The sequence below is a fragment of the Hemiscyllium ocellatum genome, chromosome 2 (genome assembly GCF_020745735.1).
Source record: "Hemiscyllium ocellatum isolate sHemOce1 chromosome 2, sHemOce1.pat.X.cur, whole genome shotgun sequence".
NCBI lineage: Eukaryota > Metazoa > Chordata > Chondrichthyes > Orectolobiformes > Hemiscylliidae > Hemiscyllium > Hemiscyllium ocellatum.
In genome coordinates this window covers 68494413-68515904 of record NC_083402.1, presented here as the reverse complement: position 1 = coordinate 68515904, position 21492 = coordinate 68494413, and the positions used below count along the sequence as shown (strand labels likewise).

The following is a 21492-nucleotide window of genomic DNA, read 5'->3' as shown; positions in this document are numbered from 1 at the left end:
GGCTTTAAATTGAGGAGTAATAGATATAGGACAGATTTCAGAGGTAGTTTCTTTACTCAGAAAGCAGTAGGGGGGTGGAACACACTGCCTGCAACAGTAGTAGACTCGCCAACTTTAAGGGCATTTAAGTGGTCATTGGATAGTCATATAGACAAAAATGAAATTATGTAGGTTAGATGAGCTTCAGATTGGTTTCATAGGTCGGCACAATATTGAGGACCGATGGGCCTGTGCTGAGCTGCAATCTTCTATGTTCTAAATGATCAGAACAATTTATATCACAGGAGAAAATGATTGTTGATTGTTTATCAAGTTATTCTGATTGACTAGAGTTTTGTGATAGAGAAAGCAATGAAGAACTGTAATCTCCCCCAGCTTCTGGGTATTTCAAAACAGGTACAAAGTTTGAACATCTTTTTACTTGCAGAGAATGCGGCCTAGTGTATGCATATCCCTTTGAAATAGCATAGATGGGGCATGTTATGAGCTTCACTGATTATCTTAAACTGGTTAATCTGGCATTGAAATTCATACACAACATTGCTCAGTTGTTTGATAATCTGAAGGGTCATAATTTTAATCCAAGGATTTTCACTTGGGAATATCTCATTTTTGAGGAAAACAACCCCAACACTGGTTGTTGGTCCCAAGACCAGAAAGGACAAATCTTTTTCAAACAATAAACTAAACCAATCCCAGCCAAAAGAGACATTGATCATCTAATCCCTTGCTCTAAATTGGCAACAAGTTTGATACAATCAAGAAGATGATAGAACACACTGGAAGGCAGTTCGCACATTGTACAATATTCAAGACCTGGAGTTCCCATTGTTTTACAATGCCAGCTGGTCAAGGGGCTGGAAAACAATACACATTCAAACAAACTTTCTATCCAGACAACCAGTCAAGGCAATTTTATTTGTTCTTGCTGTCTGAGTGGAGCAGTCCGAAAATGATATAGATGGGGCATCCTCGGAAACGAAGGGTTTAATAGTAGGAGAAAGAAAGAAACATGAAGGCAAACTCCTATTCTCTGTCTCTATAATCAGGATCAAAGGAAGTTACATATGCCAAGGAGTAGATACAGCCCCAAGGATTCTGGATTAATGGTGCTGGAAGAACACAGCAGTTCAGGCAGCATCCGAGGAGCAGTAAAATCTGAAAAACAATGACTGCAGATGCTGTAAACCAGATTCTGGATTAGTAGTACTGGAAGAACACAGCAGTTCAGGCAGCATCCGAGGAGCAATAACAACTCCAAGGATGTTAACCAGAGAAGAGACTTCATCCAGGGCCTGCAAACAACCCACTGCCATGTGGAAAGTTGCCCCACATGTCCGAACCACAGATTTTTGGGAGTTTAAGAACTATTTTGTAATTAATCATAAGAACATTTAACATTTGTTGTGCTATATTGAGATTCATTAAATGTATGAAACACGTTCTCATTATTCAAAATCTAAAAGCAATATTGATTGCATTATTCATTTTTTTTCCAGTATGGTTCATAAAGGTCAGCCCAGACCTTTGACCTTGAATAAGTGAGTTCAGTCATAACCAGTAACGTTGAATGATGATCACATGATCAGAGAGAGCCTAAAAAGCATAATATCCCTTTAGAATGATAGCAGTTTCGTGTTCGAAGAAAATGTTTTTGGAATTACCACTGTCTATTTAGAGTGTGAAATGGTTTGCTAACATGTTGATCAAACTTTGAGAAACTATGTCTTTTAGAATTTAGAATTTTTTTGGAATTTAGGATCCCTACAATGTGGAGACAGGCCCTTCGGCCTAACTAGTCCACACTGACCCCCTGAAGAGTCTCCCACCCAAAACCATTACTCATTACTCTATATTTAACCCTGATTAATTCTGGATAAATTTAGATCTCTGAACACTTTTCAGATCTGGAAGTCAGGCATGTGTGAACAGCACTTGCTGACAATCCTGAGTGTGTTAAATAGCCACACTCACAACCAGTTCAAGATAATTAGTCAAACTGATTACGTGGTTCGTTTACACTTAGTCGAAGTAAACACATTCAAATGCAGGGGTCCATTCTCTAAACAAAAGGAATGTGTTCAAGGCTTATCCCTTTCTTGAACTAACTTGGAGAATCAGAGTAAGCTTCTAGTTTCATGTTGTTTTCTTGATGCAATGCCTCAGTCAATCTGAAATGACTTGCTGACTAATTAGCATCCTTTTCTCATGTAATATAATTTGTTGTAATCATTTGAAATTTAGCATTTTTGGAATTTGTCCTGATGGGTATGAGATGAAAAACTTCAGTAACATATCTTTCTGTTCAGCAATATTCAGAAATATCTATAGTTAGTAATTTATATTGCCCTATGAGCATGCTATAAGACAAAGTAGGAAGCACATTACTCTAAACAAAAAAGAATCCAAGTCTACATCAAAGCCACTGAAGATTGAAATATCCATTTAGTTCTCAAGCATTTTGTTTACTTGCACAAATTACAAGTAGAATAATAGAGCAGACTGTATATGGAGCATCACAACGGAATTAGGTCATGTTGGCTCCACAGTATGATGTTAATAGACTACATTCATCACATAACTATTATATAATGTTAAACTATTGCCATAACTATTATATAATGTTAAATACTTGCCATCTAGGTTGGTTGTTTTGCACTTTCTAAGCAATGACATTTTTAACATTTTCTGCTGTTCGTATCATTCTTGTTTATTTTAATTTATCTCATATGTGATATTCTCATTTTTACTCACTGAACTTGGTAAATACCATTACGTCTATGGGAGCTTGATGTGGGTAAAATAGGTTGCCATGTCTACCTACATTCAGTTGTTTGCATTTTATTATTTCTGTGTTTCTTTGTTCTATAAAAGCAGGATTCACTTTTGTTTAGGTGCAGTCATGGGTAGATTTACTTTTGTACAATGGCTGAGTACTTTAATTTAGACTTTCCCAGTATGTAGATAGATATGAAATGTTATTATTTACAGCAGAAGTTACATTCTACATTGAGTTGTACAGCATTCCTTTACACCGAAGCTTTTAAAGTTGTCTTATTCAAACATTTAAATTTTTCTCACCAGAATGACCAATATGAATTATTGCACTTAATTTTGTAATGTTTTTCTGACAGCAATAAAGTATTTTGTAGACTTTAAAGGGTTTCATATTGTCATGACCAAGTGCTCAGTAAACCATTTCTCAGTTTTATTCAAAAATACAATGCAGCAACATAAATCAAATTGAAATGTAGCATCATGTGTATTACTGAAGAGATTATGTCAAAAACAGTTGGCACAAAGATTTTCTGGTTCTCCTGTATGCCCAAGGCAGTTTTGCTTAGTACTCTCAAGTGAAGATAAATTTGCTTCAAATAGATCAAGCTTTGAAGTACCCAACAATACCAAGCCAGCAAAAACATCTTTTCAAACATTGGAGATGTAAACTGCTTTTGAACAATGTGTGTGGGCAGACCTGTGATATTATAAAAGAAAGGCTTATTAATGTTATGCATGTAATTATGTGTCATGTAGTACGGAGATAGTATAAAACCAATTTAATAGGGCTCAGTTCCTGATGTAGAATTGTTCAACGGAGCATGATTGAAGAATTTGATGCTGAAATTGGTGCTCTTAATATTTTTGGTGATTAATTTTAATTTTCTTATAGGTGGTAATTAGATCATTCAGTCCCAGTCTTAATTCTTCCATCATGGTTTCCAAATGTCCGTGCTGAATGTTTTATATGATTTACCTTTCTCTGGAAAACAACTCTTTGACAAAATATAACATTGACAGTTGCACGATAAAGATAAGATCGGTTTTTTTGTAATGTGGCACTTCCATGACTGGAAATTAGTTACATGACTGTCAAGCAGAAGTCTGGAGTGATCTGCCCTGTATTAATGCTGTTTTGTCATTTGCACGTAGATGATAATTTTGCATGAGGTATGATTGGTTTTGACAATATTTCCTTGTTCTGACAGAGTGCTTAAAGATGAAATATTTTGAGGATATTTTTATTCAGAAGTACAGCCTTTAAAGTAGATGAGGAAAATAATCACATGCCTAGCTCGTACCAAACAATTGGTTTTGCAGAAAACGTAGCGCATAAAATCAGATGGGTCCAATTTGCATCAGATGACAAGACTTTAAAACTTTGAGACCCAACAAAATCTCATTTCCAAATAGCACACTTCAGGTTTGGCAGAGGCAGGGCACCTACCTTTGGAAGGTCGCTGGATAATGTAGATGTTATATTTATTCTGCAGCCTCTGATTTACAGCCTGCAGTTTAACTCTGGTAAGCTGCCCCAGGAATCATGGAGGAAAGTGAGAACAACTTTGAAGTGAAGGGAAACCCTTGCAAAGTACTGCTGGTTGGCCCAGAGGAGCCCTTTGTCCTCTGAGGTGGGAGAGGTTTAGGTTGGAAGGTGCTGTCAAAGGAGCCTTAGTGAGTTACTGCAGGGCAGCATGCAAATGTGGCCACTGTCTCTCAGCAGTGAAGGGGCACAATGATTGAGTGGTGGATTGGGTGCCAATCAAGCGGGCTGCTTTGTCCTGGATTGTGTGAAGCCTCTTTAGTGTTGTGCGAGCTGCACCCATCCAGGCAAGTGTGGAGTATTCCATCATGCTCCTGACTTTCATTGCAATGAATCGAAATGCATTGTTCTTACACTTAGAAACTAGTCATAGTGCACAAACACCACAGGTTGTCCTCTCCATTAGAAAGAGAGAACTGGTTACATATAGCTGAGGGCACCAGACTGCGAGTGTGGGGTGAGATGAAGGGGAATGTCTCCATGAACCACTGCAGCCAGTATCATTTATATCACAGTGAAAGCAACCCCCACACAAATGATTTATAACAGTCATGCCAGAGAAGCATCATCGCTTCTTGTGAACAGAAGTAATGATGTGTTTTAGGCAGAGTAAATGGTCAATAAATGCTGGCCCAGCCAGTGATGGCCATGTCTCATGAGTAAGTAAACACAATATATTCTGGGAATGAGAGCCAGGAAACAAACACAAACTGTCAGTTTTATTTGACTTAGTTATGGAAATAGTGAACTCATGATTGAAAACATTTTTCTTTCTTTTTAAATATAGTTTTAAGGTTTTTGTTTGATGAGAAGTGTGGCTACAACAGTGATCACCTGATCTTAAACAAACAGAGAGACTCTGTGGAGAGTGTCGCTGGGCTCCCCATGTTGCTCAGTGCAGAACGGATTGTGGTTGGAAGTTATATGTCTCTCAACTTCATCACCGGAGACACAGGAGTAACAAAAGGAAAATACTACTGGGCTTTCCGCGTGGAGCTCTGCTCATACCTGGTTAAAGTAGGTGTGGTGTCTGACACAAAGCTTCAAGAGTGGTTTCACAGTCCACCAGATATCAACAGTCCCAGGTTTGTCCCTCGTTACTTATTCAGTGTAGCTGCATGGCACTAACTGTACATCAATTTGTAAACTGTAAATATTGGCTGCAAACATTTTCTGGCAATGAATTTGTGGCCATAGAGTGAAGGTCAAGTTGATTATCCACTTCCTATTGCAATTTTTGAATAAAGTTTTGGACAACTTTTCCTGAATAATACATGAAGAGAAAAATGAAACCATCTCGAACCAGTAGCGGATGTTGGATTATTTGAAACTGTTGCCAGTCGATTGTGTGAATGATGCTGATGTATATCCTCTTTATTTAGAATGATTATAAAATTGATCAACTGCAGGACTGCTTAATCATCAATAATAAATTCTTTAATAGAATCCTAATTCACCATTTTTGCTGAAGACGTTTAAGGAACCTGCCAGACATCCCAAAACCTCCATTCTACTCCCTCAACACTTGATTCCCTTGTTGGTTAAAAATGTTTTAACATCTTCCAAATATAACTTCAAGTTCAATGACCCACCTCCTCTATTTTTTGGAGAAGGGAGACTGATAAACTAACAATCCTTTGACAGAAAAAAAACCTTCTTCTCTGTCTTAAAAGAGACACTTGCTGGTTTTAAACTGTGTTCCTTGGTGCTAGACTCCCCTACTGAAAAGTTCCATTGGGATCTTGCATGTTTCATTATGATCACCTCTGTTTCTTCTCAATTCCAATGGTTTGGGGCCATTCTGATTACCCTTTTGACATAACCTAATTCCTTCACCCCAGGAATGAATCAAGTGAACATTTTCAGAACTGACATTAATAGAAATTTGTCCTTTTTCAAGTAAAGAGACCAAAATTCTATACAATGTTCCAAATGTGATCCCACCATCACCTGTATAGCTGCAGTAACACTTCCCTACTTTTATATTCCATTGTCCTTGTAATAAACGACAGAGATTGTATCTTCCTTGCTAATCTCTTGCTGTACCTGCACACTAACCTTTTATGATTTGTGTATCAAGATACCTAGGTCCCTCTGTACCATTGAGTTCTGCAATATCTCTCTGTTAAATAGTATAATGATTTTATATCTTCTTATAAAAGTTGGTAAGTCCACATTTTTCTGCATTAGACTTCATCGACCAAACTTTTGCCCACTCACTGAATTTATCCCATTTATAAGACACTATACCTTCCTTACTATCCAAACTATCTTAAGGACGTTAGCAAATTTAACCACCATTTAGTCAGACTCTTTATTCAAGTCATTGATAAAGAAGCATAAATATTGATTCCTATGACATCAACTAGTTACAGTTTGCAGCCTGAAAAAAACCACTTATCCCCATTCTCTATGTCTTGTTAACTTGACATTACGAGCTCTCATTTTATATAGAAATCTTTGACAAGGCACCTTATCAACACCTTGTGAAAATCTCGGTACCCTATCTACTAATTCCTCTTTATCCACCTTTCTTCGAATTTTGCCAAAAGCTGTCAATAACTTAGTCAAACACATCAATAACATATGGTCCAGACCACTGCTTAATGAATTTGACAATTATAATCACCCACATTACTTACTGAATTAAATGGCTGTTATTATTTAGAATTGCCATGCAAATGAAGCATAAATGTAAAGTCACTTAGCCTCAGCAATTCTAGTCTAGATATGACCAATCAAGTATAAAGCTGATAAAGATAGATACAATCAAAAGCTTGATCTAAAAATGTGAGGAAAGTAGGTTTAATGTTAGGTGTATGAAAGCCCACCTGAAAATAGCATAATACAGTTGACACAGGAACCTTGATTAGCCGGCATTCGATTATCCTAATATCAGATTATCCGGCAAGATCGCAAGGTCCCGATGCTGGGCTAAACTATATTATCCAACATTTGATTATCTGGAATTTGATTAACTGAACAAAATACTCCCTGCCCACGTCCTTCGGATAATCAAGGTTCCTCTGTACATTCTACAGCATTATACAGGACCTGACCAATCTCATAGAACTCTATGAAGCAGTAACAAGCAAGTTAGACAAATGAGAGGCGGTGGATCTGATTATTTGGATTTCCAAAAGGCCATTGACAAAATGCCACACAAGAGGCTCTTAAATAACATAAGAGCCTGTGGTGTTAGGGCAAGATACTGGTGTGGATAGTGGATTGGCTGACTGGCAGAGAGTGAGGATAAAGGGGTCTTTTTCAGGATGGCAGTCAGTGACTAGTGCAATTCCACACGGGTCAGTATTGATACCACAGATACCACGTTTTACATTAACAATCTGGACAAAGGAACTGGGGGTATTGTTGCTAGGGTTGAAGATGATACACAACGTTGGTGGGACATATAGCATTGAGAAAACCGGGAGGTTGCAGAAGGACTTGGACATGCTAGGCAGGTGGGCAAAGAAATGGCAGATGGCAGACAATGTGGGGAAGTGTGAGGTTATGCACTTTGTTAGGAAGAACAGAGGATTAGATTATTTTCTAAATGGGGAAATACTTCAGAAATCTGAAATACAAGAGACTTTAGAGACCTGGTTAAGGATTCTCCTAAGGTAAACATGCAGGTTCAGTTGGCAGTTAGGAAGGCAAATGCAATGATAACATTGATTTCAAGAAGGCTAGAAACTGAGCAGATTTGGGCCTTGTATCTAAAGAAGGATATGCTGGCCTTGGAGGGGATCTAGAGGAGGTTTACAAGAATGATCCTGGGGATTAAGAGCTTGTCAAGTGAGTAATAGTTGAGGACTTTGGGTCTATAGTTGATGGGATTTAGAAGGAAGAAGGGGGGATCTGTTTGAAACTTATCGAATACTGAGAGGCTTGGATAGAGTGAAGAGGCAAGAGAGACTAGGCACAGTCTCAGAGTGAAGGGATCTCCTTTTAGAACTGAGGTGAGGATGAATTTCTTTAGCCAGAGAGTGGTGAATCTGTAGAACACATTACTACAGAGGTTGGGGAGGCCAAGTCATTGAGCACATTTAGGGCAGAGATTAGTAAGTTCTTGACTGGTAAGGGGATCAAAGGTTATGGGGAGAAGGTAGGAGAATTGGATTGAGAAACATATCAGTCATGATAGAATGGTGGAGGAGCCTGATTGGGTCAAATGGCCTAATTCTGCACCTATATGTTCTGGGCTTACAGACTGCCAGTGTTGCACCTGAAGTTTCTCAGCTGGCTACTGGTTATACAGTCAAGAACCGTAAGATGAAGTATTCTAAATTCTGTCCTTGCTATTAGCAAATTGAGGAACATACTCTGCGCATACCTGAATTTTCAATCTGTGCGAGATACTATTCAGCTTCCTAAACTGTTAATAGCCCAATAAAGACACTGCTAAACATGTTAAATAAAAACATCTGGCTACCATAACTACAGGGCTGCTGTTTTTTTTTAACATTCCGTTATTAGTTTTAAGAGGGACATTTGTTACTGCCCCAGTCAGGCCTAATTGAGACGTCACACTTCTCATACTATAGGAGTGGCACGGCAGCTCAGTGGTTAGCACTGCTGCCTCACAGCACCAGGGTCCCAGGTTCGATCCCAGCCTTGGGTGGATTCCAGTCTGTGTGGAATTTGCACATTCTCCCTATGTCTGCATGGGTTTCCTCTGGTTTCTCCCACAGTCACAAAGATAAATTGCCCATAGTGTTAGGTGCATCATTTAGAGGGAAATGGGTCTGGGTGGGTTACTCTTCAGAGGGTCAGTGTGGTCTGGTTGGGCTGAAGGGCCTGTTTCTACACTGTAGGTAATTTAATCTATCTAAAGAAAGCAGACAGAATAGAATAGATGCAACATAATTGTGGGTGTGGTACAACACATAATAGAGATGAACTGTTAGCTCGAAACTGTAGTCTGTCATTCTCTTTGATTCTTCTAGCATGTGGTGAACATGAATACGCAATTGATGAAAGAAAGTATTGTAGTTTGTAAAATATACAAAGCCTTTCAATTAATCTCACAAAACCCTGTCTGGAGCAAATGCTGAGAAATGAGTCTTGCATTTGTGAGAGTTTATTTTGTCTCCAGTCAACCTCCTTTTCTCCAACTGAAAACTATCTTGTTTTGTTCGAAAGCACAGCTGCATATGCCAGTAATGGATAGACATCATCTGTGTTTATTTTGTCTCTCTTCTCTGACTTAACTGCTTGTTTTTCACAGGTATGATCAAGACAGTGGCCACGACAGCGGGAGTGAAGATATTGCTTTGGAACACTCCCAACCTTTCACTTTTGTTACCATAGGGATGAAGAGACTTTTCATCCCGAAAGGTTCTGCCAGTTCATCCACAGAATCTTGCAAGCGCTCTGTATCCACTCCCAGCCGGATTGGCATTTGCCTGGACTACGACAAAGGGAAAGTGAATTTCTACAATGCAGATACTATGCAGTGTTTGTATGAAAGAAAGGTGGAATGTTCTGGAACAATGTATCCTGCCTTTGGGCTCATGGGAGGTGGGGCAGTACATCTGGATGAATTAATTACATTGAAAGAATCTACAAAACCTGGTTTCTTTCTTGATTCTTGATTGATGGGAGGCATTTTTCTCCATAGATTTAAAACCAGTAAAAAAGAATAATGTTTGCTTCCCTGTTCATAGCACTTTAAGGCATGCATTGCTTGAAGAGCCTCTATAACTGGTTCCACTTGGTTCTCGGTAGAGTTTGTGCAATACACAGCCACTGAATAGACAATAGAAAGTGGTAGTGGATGGTTGTGGCTGTCAGATATCTTCCTTTTATCCTCCTTCACCTTGGCTTCACTTTGTTTTCATACAAACTGGATTGTTTAAAATTAGTTGGAAATGCACCTTTTCAAAGAAATAAGACTGTTGAGATGTGTTAATTATTTTGTTAAGATATGCAGATGTGACCAACTGCATTTGGCTTATTTAAAGTTTTCAAAGTAAAAATGTAAACCCAACTGTTGTGAGTTGCCCTCTTTTTGACCGAATCGTGTTTTTAGAATCCCAGGTTGCACCACTGCCAGGATGGAGCACAATAAAGCCATCACCAATCAAAACTGCTCAGATAAAAGCAAAATACTGTGGATGCTGGAGGGCTGAACTAAAACCAGGAAATGCTGGAGAAACTCAGCATCTGTGGAGAGAGAAATAAAGTTAATGTTTTCAATCCAAACTGGCACTTTTTCAAAAACTCAAAATAAAAAAAAAGCTCATTGTGAAAAAGGAAATACATTCGTTGAAAAGGCCCTTTCAACAGTTTTGTTTTGAATATCTTCATGACGCCATAATTCTTGAACAATACTCCTGATACAATCCAGAATATTTCTATCAATTTACTCTAGATTTGTAAATGCATTTTAGAAGAGTACATTTATGTTTTTGCAGGAATTATTTATCAGATTAATACACAGAGACTCAAGGAAATCTCCCCCTCCCACCCCATCATATGAAGTGTGTGTAACTCACTAAATGACTAAACCTATCAGATGCCAGTCAGTTGAATTGAGTCTGCTCAGATTAGACTGTTCTCAGTTGTCTGCAAATGTATGAAGCCTACCTGGTGTGTTACCATCTGTCATCTACTTCTCATGTTTCTAATTATACGATGCCCTTGAATATTAACTAGAAGCTGGGTCAGTAATCTTTCCACCATAACAAACATATAAAGTGTAAAAACATGTTAAATCATCCATAGAAAATTTGGAATAGTGGACAAAAATAGTCACGCTGATGAGGGAAGACTTTGCGTATCCATTTTGAAGCACTGAAATGATTAACGCAGGTATTCTTTGCAAGAGGGGATAGAAAATTGACAAGATTTTTATGGGCTGGGGGCAAAAAAACACTAATAAAGAAATATAAAACTAAACATCTCACAAAATTGCAACAATTATGGCCATTAGGCTGAGGTAAAAACAATGACTGCAAATGCTGGAAACCAGATTCTGGATCAGTGGTGCTGGAAGAGCACAGCAGTTCAGGCAGCATCCAAAGTGCAGTGAAATGGATGTTTCGGGCAAAAGCCCTTCATCAAGAATAAAGGCAGTGAGCCTGAAGCGTGGAGAGATAGCTAGAGGAGGGTGGGGGTGGGGAGAAAGTAGCATAGAGTTGAGATTCTTGTAGAAAGAGGATCCTCTTGCAAGGATGCCTGCCTTGAAGAAGTTTTCCTCCTCTCTCTGCAAGAATCTCAACTCTATGCTACTTTCTCCCCACCACCACCCTCCTCTAGCTTATCTCTCCACGCTTCAGGCTCACTGCCTTTATTCCTGATGAAGGGCTTTTGCCTGAAACATCCATTTCGCTGCACCTTGGATGCTGCCTGAACTGCTGTGCTCTTCCAGCACCACTGATCCAGAATTAGGCTGAGGTAACCTAATGCTATTTTACAGTCTGGCAATGTCCCTCATTTCTTGAAAGGAAACCTGGAACAGAATGGACTGGAATATTATTGGAATTCCAGAGAATCCGAGCTGACTGTGTTAAATTCAAATCTGTGTTGAAATGGTTTTGAATGCAACAGTGAAGGTAATGTCAGGAGCCTGAAACCTGGGCTGGTTTGAGCTGGTTTAACTCAGAGTAACCAGCATAACTGCATTGAGCACTTCGGCTGACTCCTCCAATAATTGTCTGCCCCTGACTGACTTGAATATTTCTCTCACTAATCATTATCTGAACTACTTCTCTGACCCAACTATCTCATCCCTGTTATCCTGCCAGCACAACTACATCCTGACCGCATTCCACTACCCTTTCACACAACCACCCACCCAGCCACCCACTCACTCAGTTATATAATCACCTACTCTCTCTACCACTCACTCACTCACCTACTCATGCATTCACTCATCCAGTTAACCACTCATTAATAGACTGGGAATCTTTAGAGATTACCATAATATGGCAGAAAAAAGGGGTGTAAGTCCTTTTGATGTACTTGCTGGTCTTGACCTGGAGATACAGCATTGGTCGATTTCAGCTCCAGCTGGGATCCAATATCCTGACTAAGAATTCACAATATAGTCAGGCAAAGAAAAATTCCTGGGCAGTGGTAATACAGCTGGCTGCAGCACAGCCATCTGACTACAATGTGCAAAATTGCCCAGATATCTCAGTCCACTAGAGCAGGATACATTCAATACAAAAGATTATTGCTCCACCAACTTACTTTCAATTGCCAGCTGAATTCCACAGTGATTGGATTCTTGATTTATAGGGAATCCTGGATTATGGGGAAAGTAGGCATGAGGAGTGTCGGATCAGCAATGATCCTATTGAATATTGGAGCAGGCTTGAGGAGCTGAATAGTCTACTCCTGTTCCTATTTCTTATGGTCTCATGGACTCCAGCTTTTTCAAGCAGAATTGCTTAGGCCTGTCGGCAATTTATTGTCTTTAGTATTTAGCAGGGTAGACAAGCAGGAGGCTGGAAGAATACAGGTAGCATCAGGAGGTAGAGAAGTCAACGTTTCGGGTGTAACCCATCTCCAGAATGGGGGTGGGGTGTAAGTGGAGCTGCAGATAAAGGGGGAGATGGGGGCAGGGTGATGAGATGGGATAGGTGATGGCAGGTAGAGGGTAAGACCTGGTTGGTCAATGGGAGGAATGAATCCAAGTGGTGGCTGGAAGAAAGGATTGATGGGAGTAATGGAAGGGAGGGGGAGAGTCTGGGAAGGAAGTCAGGGAATGGGAAGGGAGGTTATTTGAAATTGGAGTACTCAATGCTGAGTCCTTCAGGTTGTGGCTGCCCATGCTGAAGATGAGGTGTCCCTCCAATTTGCGATTTGATTCACTGTGGCAATGGAGGAGGCTAAGGATGGTCATGTTGGAAAGGGAGTGGGGAGGGGAATTAAAATGGTTGGTGACTGGGACTTCAGGATGGCCCCTATACCCCTTCCCATACCACCACCGCACTCCCCAGCCCGCACCCCTCCCAATTTCCTTTCTCTCCCACATCCATGCACCCCAACCACACCACTTCCAACCCTCATCCACTACATGCCATCACCCTTCCCCTCTCCCCTCCTTCAGCCTCCTTGAGACCCCCCACCCCCCAAAACCCCACCCTTGAGCCTTGCCACATATTCAGTAACCACCTGGCCTTGAACTCAATGGGGCTGAATGGTCTGTCACTTGCCACTAACCAGCTTCAGCAGGAGGTTTCTGTGCCTATGTTTGACTTAGTGTCATGAGACATCATGGTGTCAGGATCAATGCTGAAGACTCACAGGGCACCTTTCTCCTGACTGTTTGCCACTGTGCCACTACCTCTACACGGTCAGTCCTGATGCTGGGCAAGGCTTACACGGGGTTGGTGATGGTGGAACATTGTGCGTAAGGCTTAATATCTGAGTTTGACAGTCTGCAAGGCACCTCCTCTGAGTTTAATATTGGCCCCCACATTTTGGTAAGGAGGTCTTTGCACAGTCAGAATTTGCCATTGTCGTTTTTGTTGCTTAGTTCAGTGCCATATAGTCTGTCCAGTTTAATTCCTTTGCTGAGATTTATTCGCGGCTCGGCCCATTAAATGCTTCACTCATTTAGATGTATGCTTGTGATTACTCTGCATCATTTTAGTAAAATATATTAAAGCATTAATAGAAAAGGATTTCATCTATAATTTTAGCGCAAGCAATTTTCATGAACTATTTATTTGGAGTTGAACTGACCCAATGATGTTTCGAGCCAGGAGCGAGAGATTGACTATAAACTGACAGCTGGGTCAGACAAATCCAGAGGAATGCAGGGAACTGTTCTCTGCCTCCTCTTTCTTTGCTGAACTGGTAAGGCCATTTTACCCTTAGCACAATGAATTGCTTTGTGTGCACAAGGAGGCAGCACTAACTTCTCTGTCTACATTCTTCAACAGAACATGGGGAAAGATGGGTTGAGTAGGAAGAGTCAACTTCTAATGAGGAAATCATGTTAACTGGCTTGTTGGACTTTATTGAAAAAGTAACAGAAAGTTTCAATGTGGTATACATGGATTCCTAGAAGGTACTTGATATAATGGGACACAACAGACTTGTGAGGAAAGCTATATGTCATGGTATGAAAGGGCTAGGTATCATGTGAATACAAGATTGGCTGAGTGATAGGAAACAGAATGAATGGAACATTTTCAGGCTTGAAGAAGGTTTTTTGTGGAGTTTGCCAAGGATTGGTATTGGAAACTTTGTTTTTCCTGATCGATATAATGATTTGGATCTTTATGTGCAGAGAACAATTTCAATGTTTGCAGATGACTTGAAATTTAGAAGAATTGTAAATTGTGAAGAGGCAAGCCAAAAGGACATAGATGAGTTGATGGAGTAGGCAAATAAATGGCAGATAAGGATCAATGTAGAGAAATGTGAGGTGGTGCAGTTTGGTCAGAAGAACATTGAAAGACAATATAAAATAGGGAATACAATTCTAAAAAGGTGCTAGAGCAGAGGGACCTTGGTGCAAATGTGCGCAGATCATTGAAGGAAGCAGGACAAATGGAGAGAGCAGTTAATAAAGCACAACATGGTTTTGGCTGTTAATAGGGGTATAAAGTACAAAAGCAGTATGTGATGCTTAAATTATACAAGACACTTGTTAAATCTCAACTGAGGGATTGTGTACAGTTGTGGGCATCACACTATAGGAAAGTGTGCACTGGAGAACACAGAAGTGATTTACAAGAATGGTTCCAGGAATGAGAAATGTCAGTTATAAGGATAAGTATAAATATACCTAAAAATGAGGTAATAAATTGGTGAAGCTACCAAACAGGACAACTTGAATAAAACAGCATAAGCAGCAAGTGATGACCAGAGCTAAGCAATCCCACAACCAGCAGACCAGATCGAAGCTCTGCAGTCCTGCCACATCCAGTCATGAATGGTGGTGGATAATTAATTAACCAACTGGAGAAGGATGCTCCACAAGTAGCCCCATCCTTAATGATGGGGTAGCTCAACACATCAGTGTAAAATGTAAGGTGAAAGCATTTGCAACAATCTTCAGCCAGAGTGCAGAATGGATGATCCATCTTGGCCTCCTCAGAGATCTCCAGCATTACTGATATCGGTATTCAGCCAATTTGATTCACTCCACATGATCTCAAGAAAGGTTGAAGACACTGAATACTGCCAACATTCCAGAAATAGCACTGAAGATCTCTATTCCAGATCTTGCTGCTTCCTTAACCAAGCTCTTTCAGTCCAGTTACAACACTGACATCTTCCCAACAATGTGGAAAACTGATCAGGAATGTCCTGTACACAAAGCAGGACGAAACCAATCTGGCCAACCTTCCACTCCATCAATCTACTCTCGTTCATCAGTAAAGTGATCATCAATAGTGCTGTCATGCAGCACCTGCTCAGCAATAACCTGCTCGATAATGTCCAATTTGGGTTCTGCCAGGGTCACTCAGCTCCTGACCTCATTACAGCCTTGGTTCAAACATGGACAAAAGAGCTAAATTCCAGTGGTTAGGTGAGAGTGACAGCGCTTGCTATCAAAGTTCCATTTGATCGAGCGTGGCATCGAGGACCCCGAGCAAAGTTGGAATCAGTAAGTATCAGGGATCAAACTCTCTGCTGGTTACAGTCATACTGCCACAAAGGAGGATGGTTGTGGTTTTTGGAGGCCAGTCATCTCAGCTCCAGGACATCTCTGCAGGTGTTCCTCCGAGTTAGTGTCCTAGGCCTAAACATCTTCAGCTGCTTCATCAATGACCTTCCCTCATCATAAGGTCAGAAGTGGGGAGGTTCCCTGATTATTGCATAATGGTCAACACCATTTACGACTTCTCAGATATTGAAGCAGTCCATGTTCAAATTCAAGATCTGGAAATATCCAGGCTTTGGCTGACAAGTGACAAGTAACGTTCACACCACACAATGACCACCTTCAATCGAGACAATCCAACCACCATCCCCTGACTTTCAATGGTGTTACAATCACTGAATCCCCCATTATCAATATCCTGGGGATTACCATTGACTAGAAACTCAATGGACTCACCACATAAGCACATTCAGCATAACATTAGTTCAGAGGCTTGGAATATTGTGGCAAGTAACTCACCTCCTGACTCTCCACAGCCTGTCATAGACTCATAGAGTCATAGAGATGTACAGCATGGAAACAGACCCTTTGGTCCAACCTGTCAATGCCGACCAGATATCCCAACCCAATCTAGACCCATCTGCCAACACCCAGCCCATATCCCTTCAAACCCATCCAAACGCCTTTTAAATGTTGCAATTGTACCAGCCTCCATCCCTTCCTCTGGCAGCACATTCCATACACGTACCACCCTCTGCGTGAAAAGGTTGCCCTGTAGGTCCTTTATATATCTTTCCCCTCTCATCCTAAACCTATGTCCTCTAGTTCTCGACTCCTCAACCCCAGGGAAGAAACTTTGTATATTTATCCTATCCGTGCCTCTCATGATTTCACAAACCTCTATAAGGTCACCCCTCAGCCTCCGACACTCCAGAGAAAACAGCCCCAGACTATTTAAGCTCTACCTTTGGCTCAAATCCTCCAACCCTGGCAACATCCTTGTAAATCTTTTCTGAACCCTTTCAAGTTTCACAACATCATTCTGATGGGAAGGAGACCAGAATTGCACACAATATTCCAACAGTGGCCTAACTAATGCCCTGTACAGCCGCAACATGACCTCCTAACTCCTGTACTCAATACTCTGACCAATAAAGGAAAGCATACCAAACACCTTCTTCACTATCCTATTTATCTGCGGCTCCACTTTCAAGGAGCTATGAACCTGCACTCCAAGGTCTCTTTGTTCAGCAATATTCCCTAGGACCTTACCATTAATTGTATAAGGCCTGCTAAAATTTGCTTGGCCAAAATGCAGCACCTTGCATTTATCTAAATTAAGCTCCATCTGCTACTTCTCAGCCCACTGGCCCATCTGATAAAGATCCCATTGTAGACCAAGGTAACCTTCTTTGCTGTCTACTACACCTTTAATTTTGGTGTCATCTGCAAACTTACTAACTGCTCACATCCCAATCATTTATATAAATGATGAAAAGTAGTGGACCCAGCACTGATCCTGATGGTACCCCACTGGTCACAGGTCTCCAGTCTGAAAAGCAACCCTCCACCACCCCCCTCTGTCTTCTACCTTTGAGCCAGTTCTGTATTGAAATGGCTAGTTCTTCCTGTATTCCATGAGATCTAACCTTGCTAACCTGATTAGGTCCTGGGGATTTATCCACCTTTATGAATTTCAAGGCATTCAGCATTTCCTCCTCTGTAATATGGACATTTTTCAAGATGTCACCATCTATTTCCCTACATTCTAAATCTTGTATATCTTTCTCCATTGTAAACTCTGATGCAAAATACTCATTTAGTATCTCCCCCATCTTCTGCGGCTCCACACAAAGACCGCCTTGCTGATCTTTGAGGGGTCCTATACTCTCCTTAGGTATCATTTTGTCCTTAATGTATTTGTAAAAACCCTTTGGATTCTCCTTAACCCTCTTTGGCAAAGCTATCTCATGTCTCCTTTTTGCCCTCCTGATTTCCCTCTTAAGAATACTCCTACTGCCTTTATATTCTGCTGAGGATTCACTCGATCTATCCTGTCTATACCTGCCATTTGCTTCCTTCTTTTTCTTAACCAAACCCTTAATTTCTCTAGTCATCCAGCATTCCTACACCTCCCAGCCTTTCTTTTTATCCTAACAGCAATATACCATTTCTGGACTCTCGTCATCTCATTTCTGAAGGCTTCCCATTTTCTAGCCACCCCTTAACCTGCAAACATCTGCCCCCCAATCAGCTTTTTGCCTAATACCGTCCAAATTAGCCTTCCTCCAATTTAGAACTTCAACTTTTAGATCTGGTCTATCCTTTTCCATCACTATTTTAGAACTAATAGAATTATGGTTGCTGGCCCCAAAGTGCTCCCTCACTGACACCTCAGTCACCTGCCCTGCCTTATTTCCCAAGAGTAGGTCAAGCTTTGCACCTTCTCTAGTAGGTACATCCACATACTGAGTCAGAAAATTGTCTTGTATGCACTTAACAAATTCCTCTCCATCTAAACCCTTAACACTATGGCAGTCCCAGTCTATATTACCTGGAGTCATATGATTTTTGACCTTTTAAAAAATACACTGTGATGATGCCTGGTCTTTAAAGTCACCATTGGCATTTAAATTTGGCACCTTAACAGCATTCTCCACTCTCAATTAAATTGATTGTCTTGTTACTTGGTTGTTTTCTGGCAGGTGAACAGTATGAAATGCTCAGCAGGGGCATTCTGTATTGGATTCCACGTCTGTTTTGAACAAGGATGCAGATGATCTCTGCTGGAATTTGAAATCTATAGTTCAAATATCTTTGACACATTGGGCCAAAAATGGAAACTGTAAACATCTTTAAATAAATCTTTGAAGTGTACTTCCAAAAAAAATTAAGAACAGTTACTATTTTGAAAGGTAAGTCCATAATATGTATTCAAATATGGCAAAACAGAGTACTGAGTACACTGTAAGAAAATTTGTACATTCTTGCACATTTGTAGATGTATTTGTGCTTTGAAGTAAGTCATACAAGTAAATTAGCTAAAAATGTGTTGCTGGAAAAGCACAGCAGGTCAGGCAGCATCCAAGGAACAGGAGATTGGACGTTTCGGGCATAAGCCCTTCTTCAGAAGCCTTCCTGAAGAAGGGCTTATGCCGGAAACGTTGAATGTCCTGTTCCTTGGATGCTGCCTGACCTGCTGCGCTTTTCCAGCAGCACATTTTCAGCTCTGATCTCCAACATCTGCAGACCTCACTTTCTCCCCATACAAGTCAATTCCAATGATTACATTATTGGATACAATATGCATTTCAAAACTTTTTTTCTTGTATTTGCATTTATGTTTATGTGTTAACAAGGGACAATATTAATCCTGTCTGACTATTGGAAATTACAGGTGTACTGTTAACATGGTCTTTGAGATTTAATCTGCACTGAACTCAGTGCAACCCTGTGAAGTGTAGCTTTCAGCTGAAGCTGAGGGAGACAGTCTAACAACAGACTACCTCTTAAATATGCCAGATGATGCCATTCCCGGGCACTTCTTGCTAGGTTCAAATGTAGACAAATGGGTGGAGAGAAGTGGTCTTAGATTGGCACAATGTTGGGCAGATTCTGTCTCAGTGTTTTCCCCCATTCTCCATCTACAGCTAAAATTGTCCCCTTCTGTGTTTCAGTGCTGATGGCCTACACTTTGTAACTTTGTGATTATATTCAAATTGTGTCCATATGCATGCTTGTTCTCTGTAGACATCACTGTCCTGCCAAGGGCAAATTGTTAACATTTTAACTGATCTGCACTGCTCAATGATTTTCAAGTAAGGATAATTTTTATAAAAAGCCATCATTGCCAGAACAATAGCAAACAAACCTCAGAATATTGATATCACAACTAAGTATTTGAGGTTTACTAAAAATATATCAGAGTACAAATCTCTTAAAGCAGAAAAAAAATCAACAGAATCACGGTCAAACTGCACTGCCCAGTGGTTATAGGAACACAGAAATTATCAAGTTTAATATGTAATTGAATATGCAAATATATCAATCAATCTCTATAATACATTAATTAAGCAATTGATTTGGAGCAGACTGGACAGGCGGAGACGCTGTAGATTACATCATATAGAAGAATTTTCACAAATTTGGAACATCCCAAAGTGCTTTATATAGTATCTTCACACTACAGTGACAGTTATAATGAAGAGAAAGAAATGCAGCAACCAATTTATGTACCAGCCAAACCCAATAAACAATGAAATAAGTCACCAGACAATCAATTCTTTTTGTGAAATAGAAGCAGAAAATATTGAGAATACACATTTGCCAGCCCTGTGGGAAGAGACACAGAATTAATGGATTGGATTTTAATGTTACAGAGTCATAGAACCACACAGCATGGAAACAAAACCTTCAGTCCAACCAGTTCATAATCCCAAACTTAACTAGTCCCACCTGCCTGTTCCGGTAGATACCTCTCCAAACCTTTCCTATTTGTGTACTCATCCAAATGTCTTTTAAACATTGTAATTGTACCTGCATCCACCACTTCCTCAGGAAATTCTTTCTACACAGAAACCATCCTCTGTGTAAAAAAATTACCCCCATGTCTTTTTTAAATCTCTCTCCTCTCACCTTAAAAGTGTGCCCCCTAGTCTTGAAATCTGAGGGAAAGGACAATTACCATTAACTCTATCTATACCTCTCATTATTTTATAAACTTAGATAAGGTCGCCTCTCAACCTCCAGTGAAAAAATCCCAGCCTATCCAGCCTTTCTTTATAGCACAAACCTTCCATTCCTGGCAACATCCCGGCAAATCTCTTCTGAACCTCTCCAGTTTAATAATATCCTTCCTATAACGGGGAGACTGAACTGGACACAAACTGTGCAGATCTCGCTCTCACATTTCCATAAAATGGGGTGTGCTGACATCAGGTCAATAATCTGATATCATTCAGCTAGTCTCCATTAGTATGGAAAGTGAGAGGGTGCTGTGATTAGATGCCCACCCACCCGTCTGAAAAATAAGATAATTAACAAGTTATTGAACTTGTTAATAAGCCAAAGGACTGCCAAATTTGTTGTTGCACACAAAAAAAAAGTTGGGGTGAGACATCAAGTATGAGGAAGGTTGGGATATAAGGTCTGCAAATGGAACATGGGTGACATAGCAGTAACTGCTGCTGAAGTTGGCAACATTTGGCTGTTAGTTGGCAACATTTGGCAAAATGCAGAGAAAGGGAAGGGTGTTTTTAAATTGTCTTGAACTGACGTTAGGTTCATAGCCTACACTCTTTCCCACTAGATATCCCTTCCTAGAGTCCAACAGAGCTTACAACTTCCCCCTCCCTCTGCAATAGTAATTGGCTGGCCAATGTTTATTTGATGTACTGTACCAGTAGAAGAATGAGCAAAGGGACTGTGCACCCCCTACTCCACATCTTTTATCCTGCCAGAAACTAACTTGCAGTGCAATGATTCAGCTTTCATTGAAATTCATGGATGATAAGTATTAACTTTGTTTTCCCATCTTGTGTCAGACCTATTGAATATTTCCAGCAATTTTCTGGTTCAATTTCAGACTTGCAGCATGTGT

General features: G+C 40.3%; 1 protein-coding gene across 2 annotated transcripts in view; it reads left to right on the top strand.

The window, feature by feature from the left end:
• Positions 1 to 10220, top strand: part of trim36 (tripartite motif containing 36) — a 107534-nt gene extending 97314 nt beyond the window's left edge. For both annotated transcript variants that reach the window (XM_060844496.1, XM_060844487.1), the window contains exons 9-10: positions 5109 to 5406; positions 9552 to 10220. In XM_060844496.1, coding sequence (XP_060700479.1) covers positions 5109 to 5406; positions 9552 to 9918 — 665 coding nt within the window. In that variant the 3' untranslated portion in view covers positions 9919 to 10220. The remainder of the gene's footprint in view (positions 1 to 5108; positions 5407 to 9551) is intronic.
• Positions 10221 to 21492: the final 11272 nt, after the last annotated feature.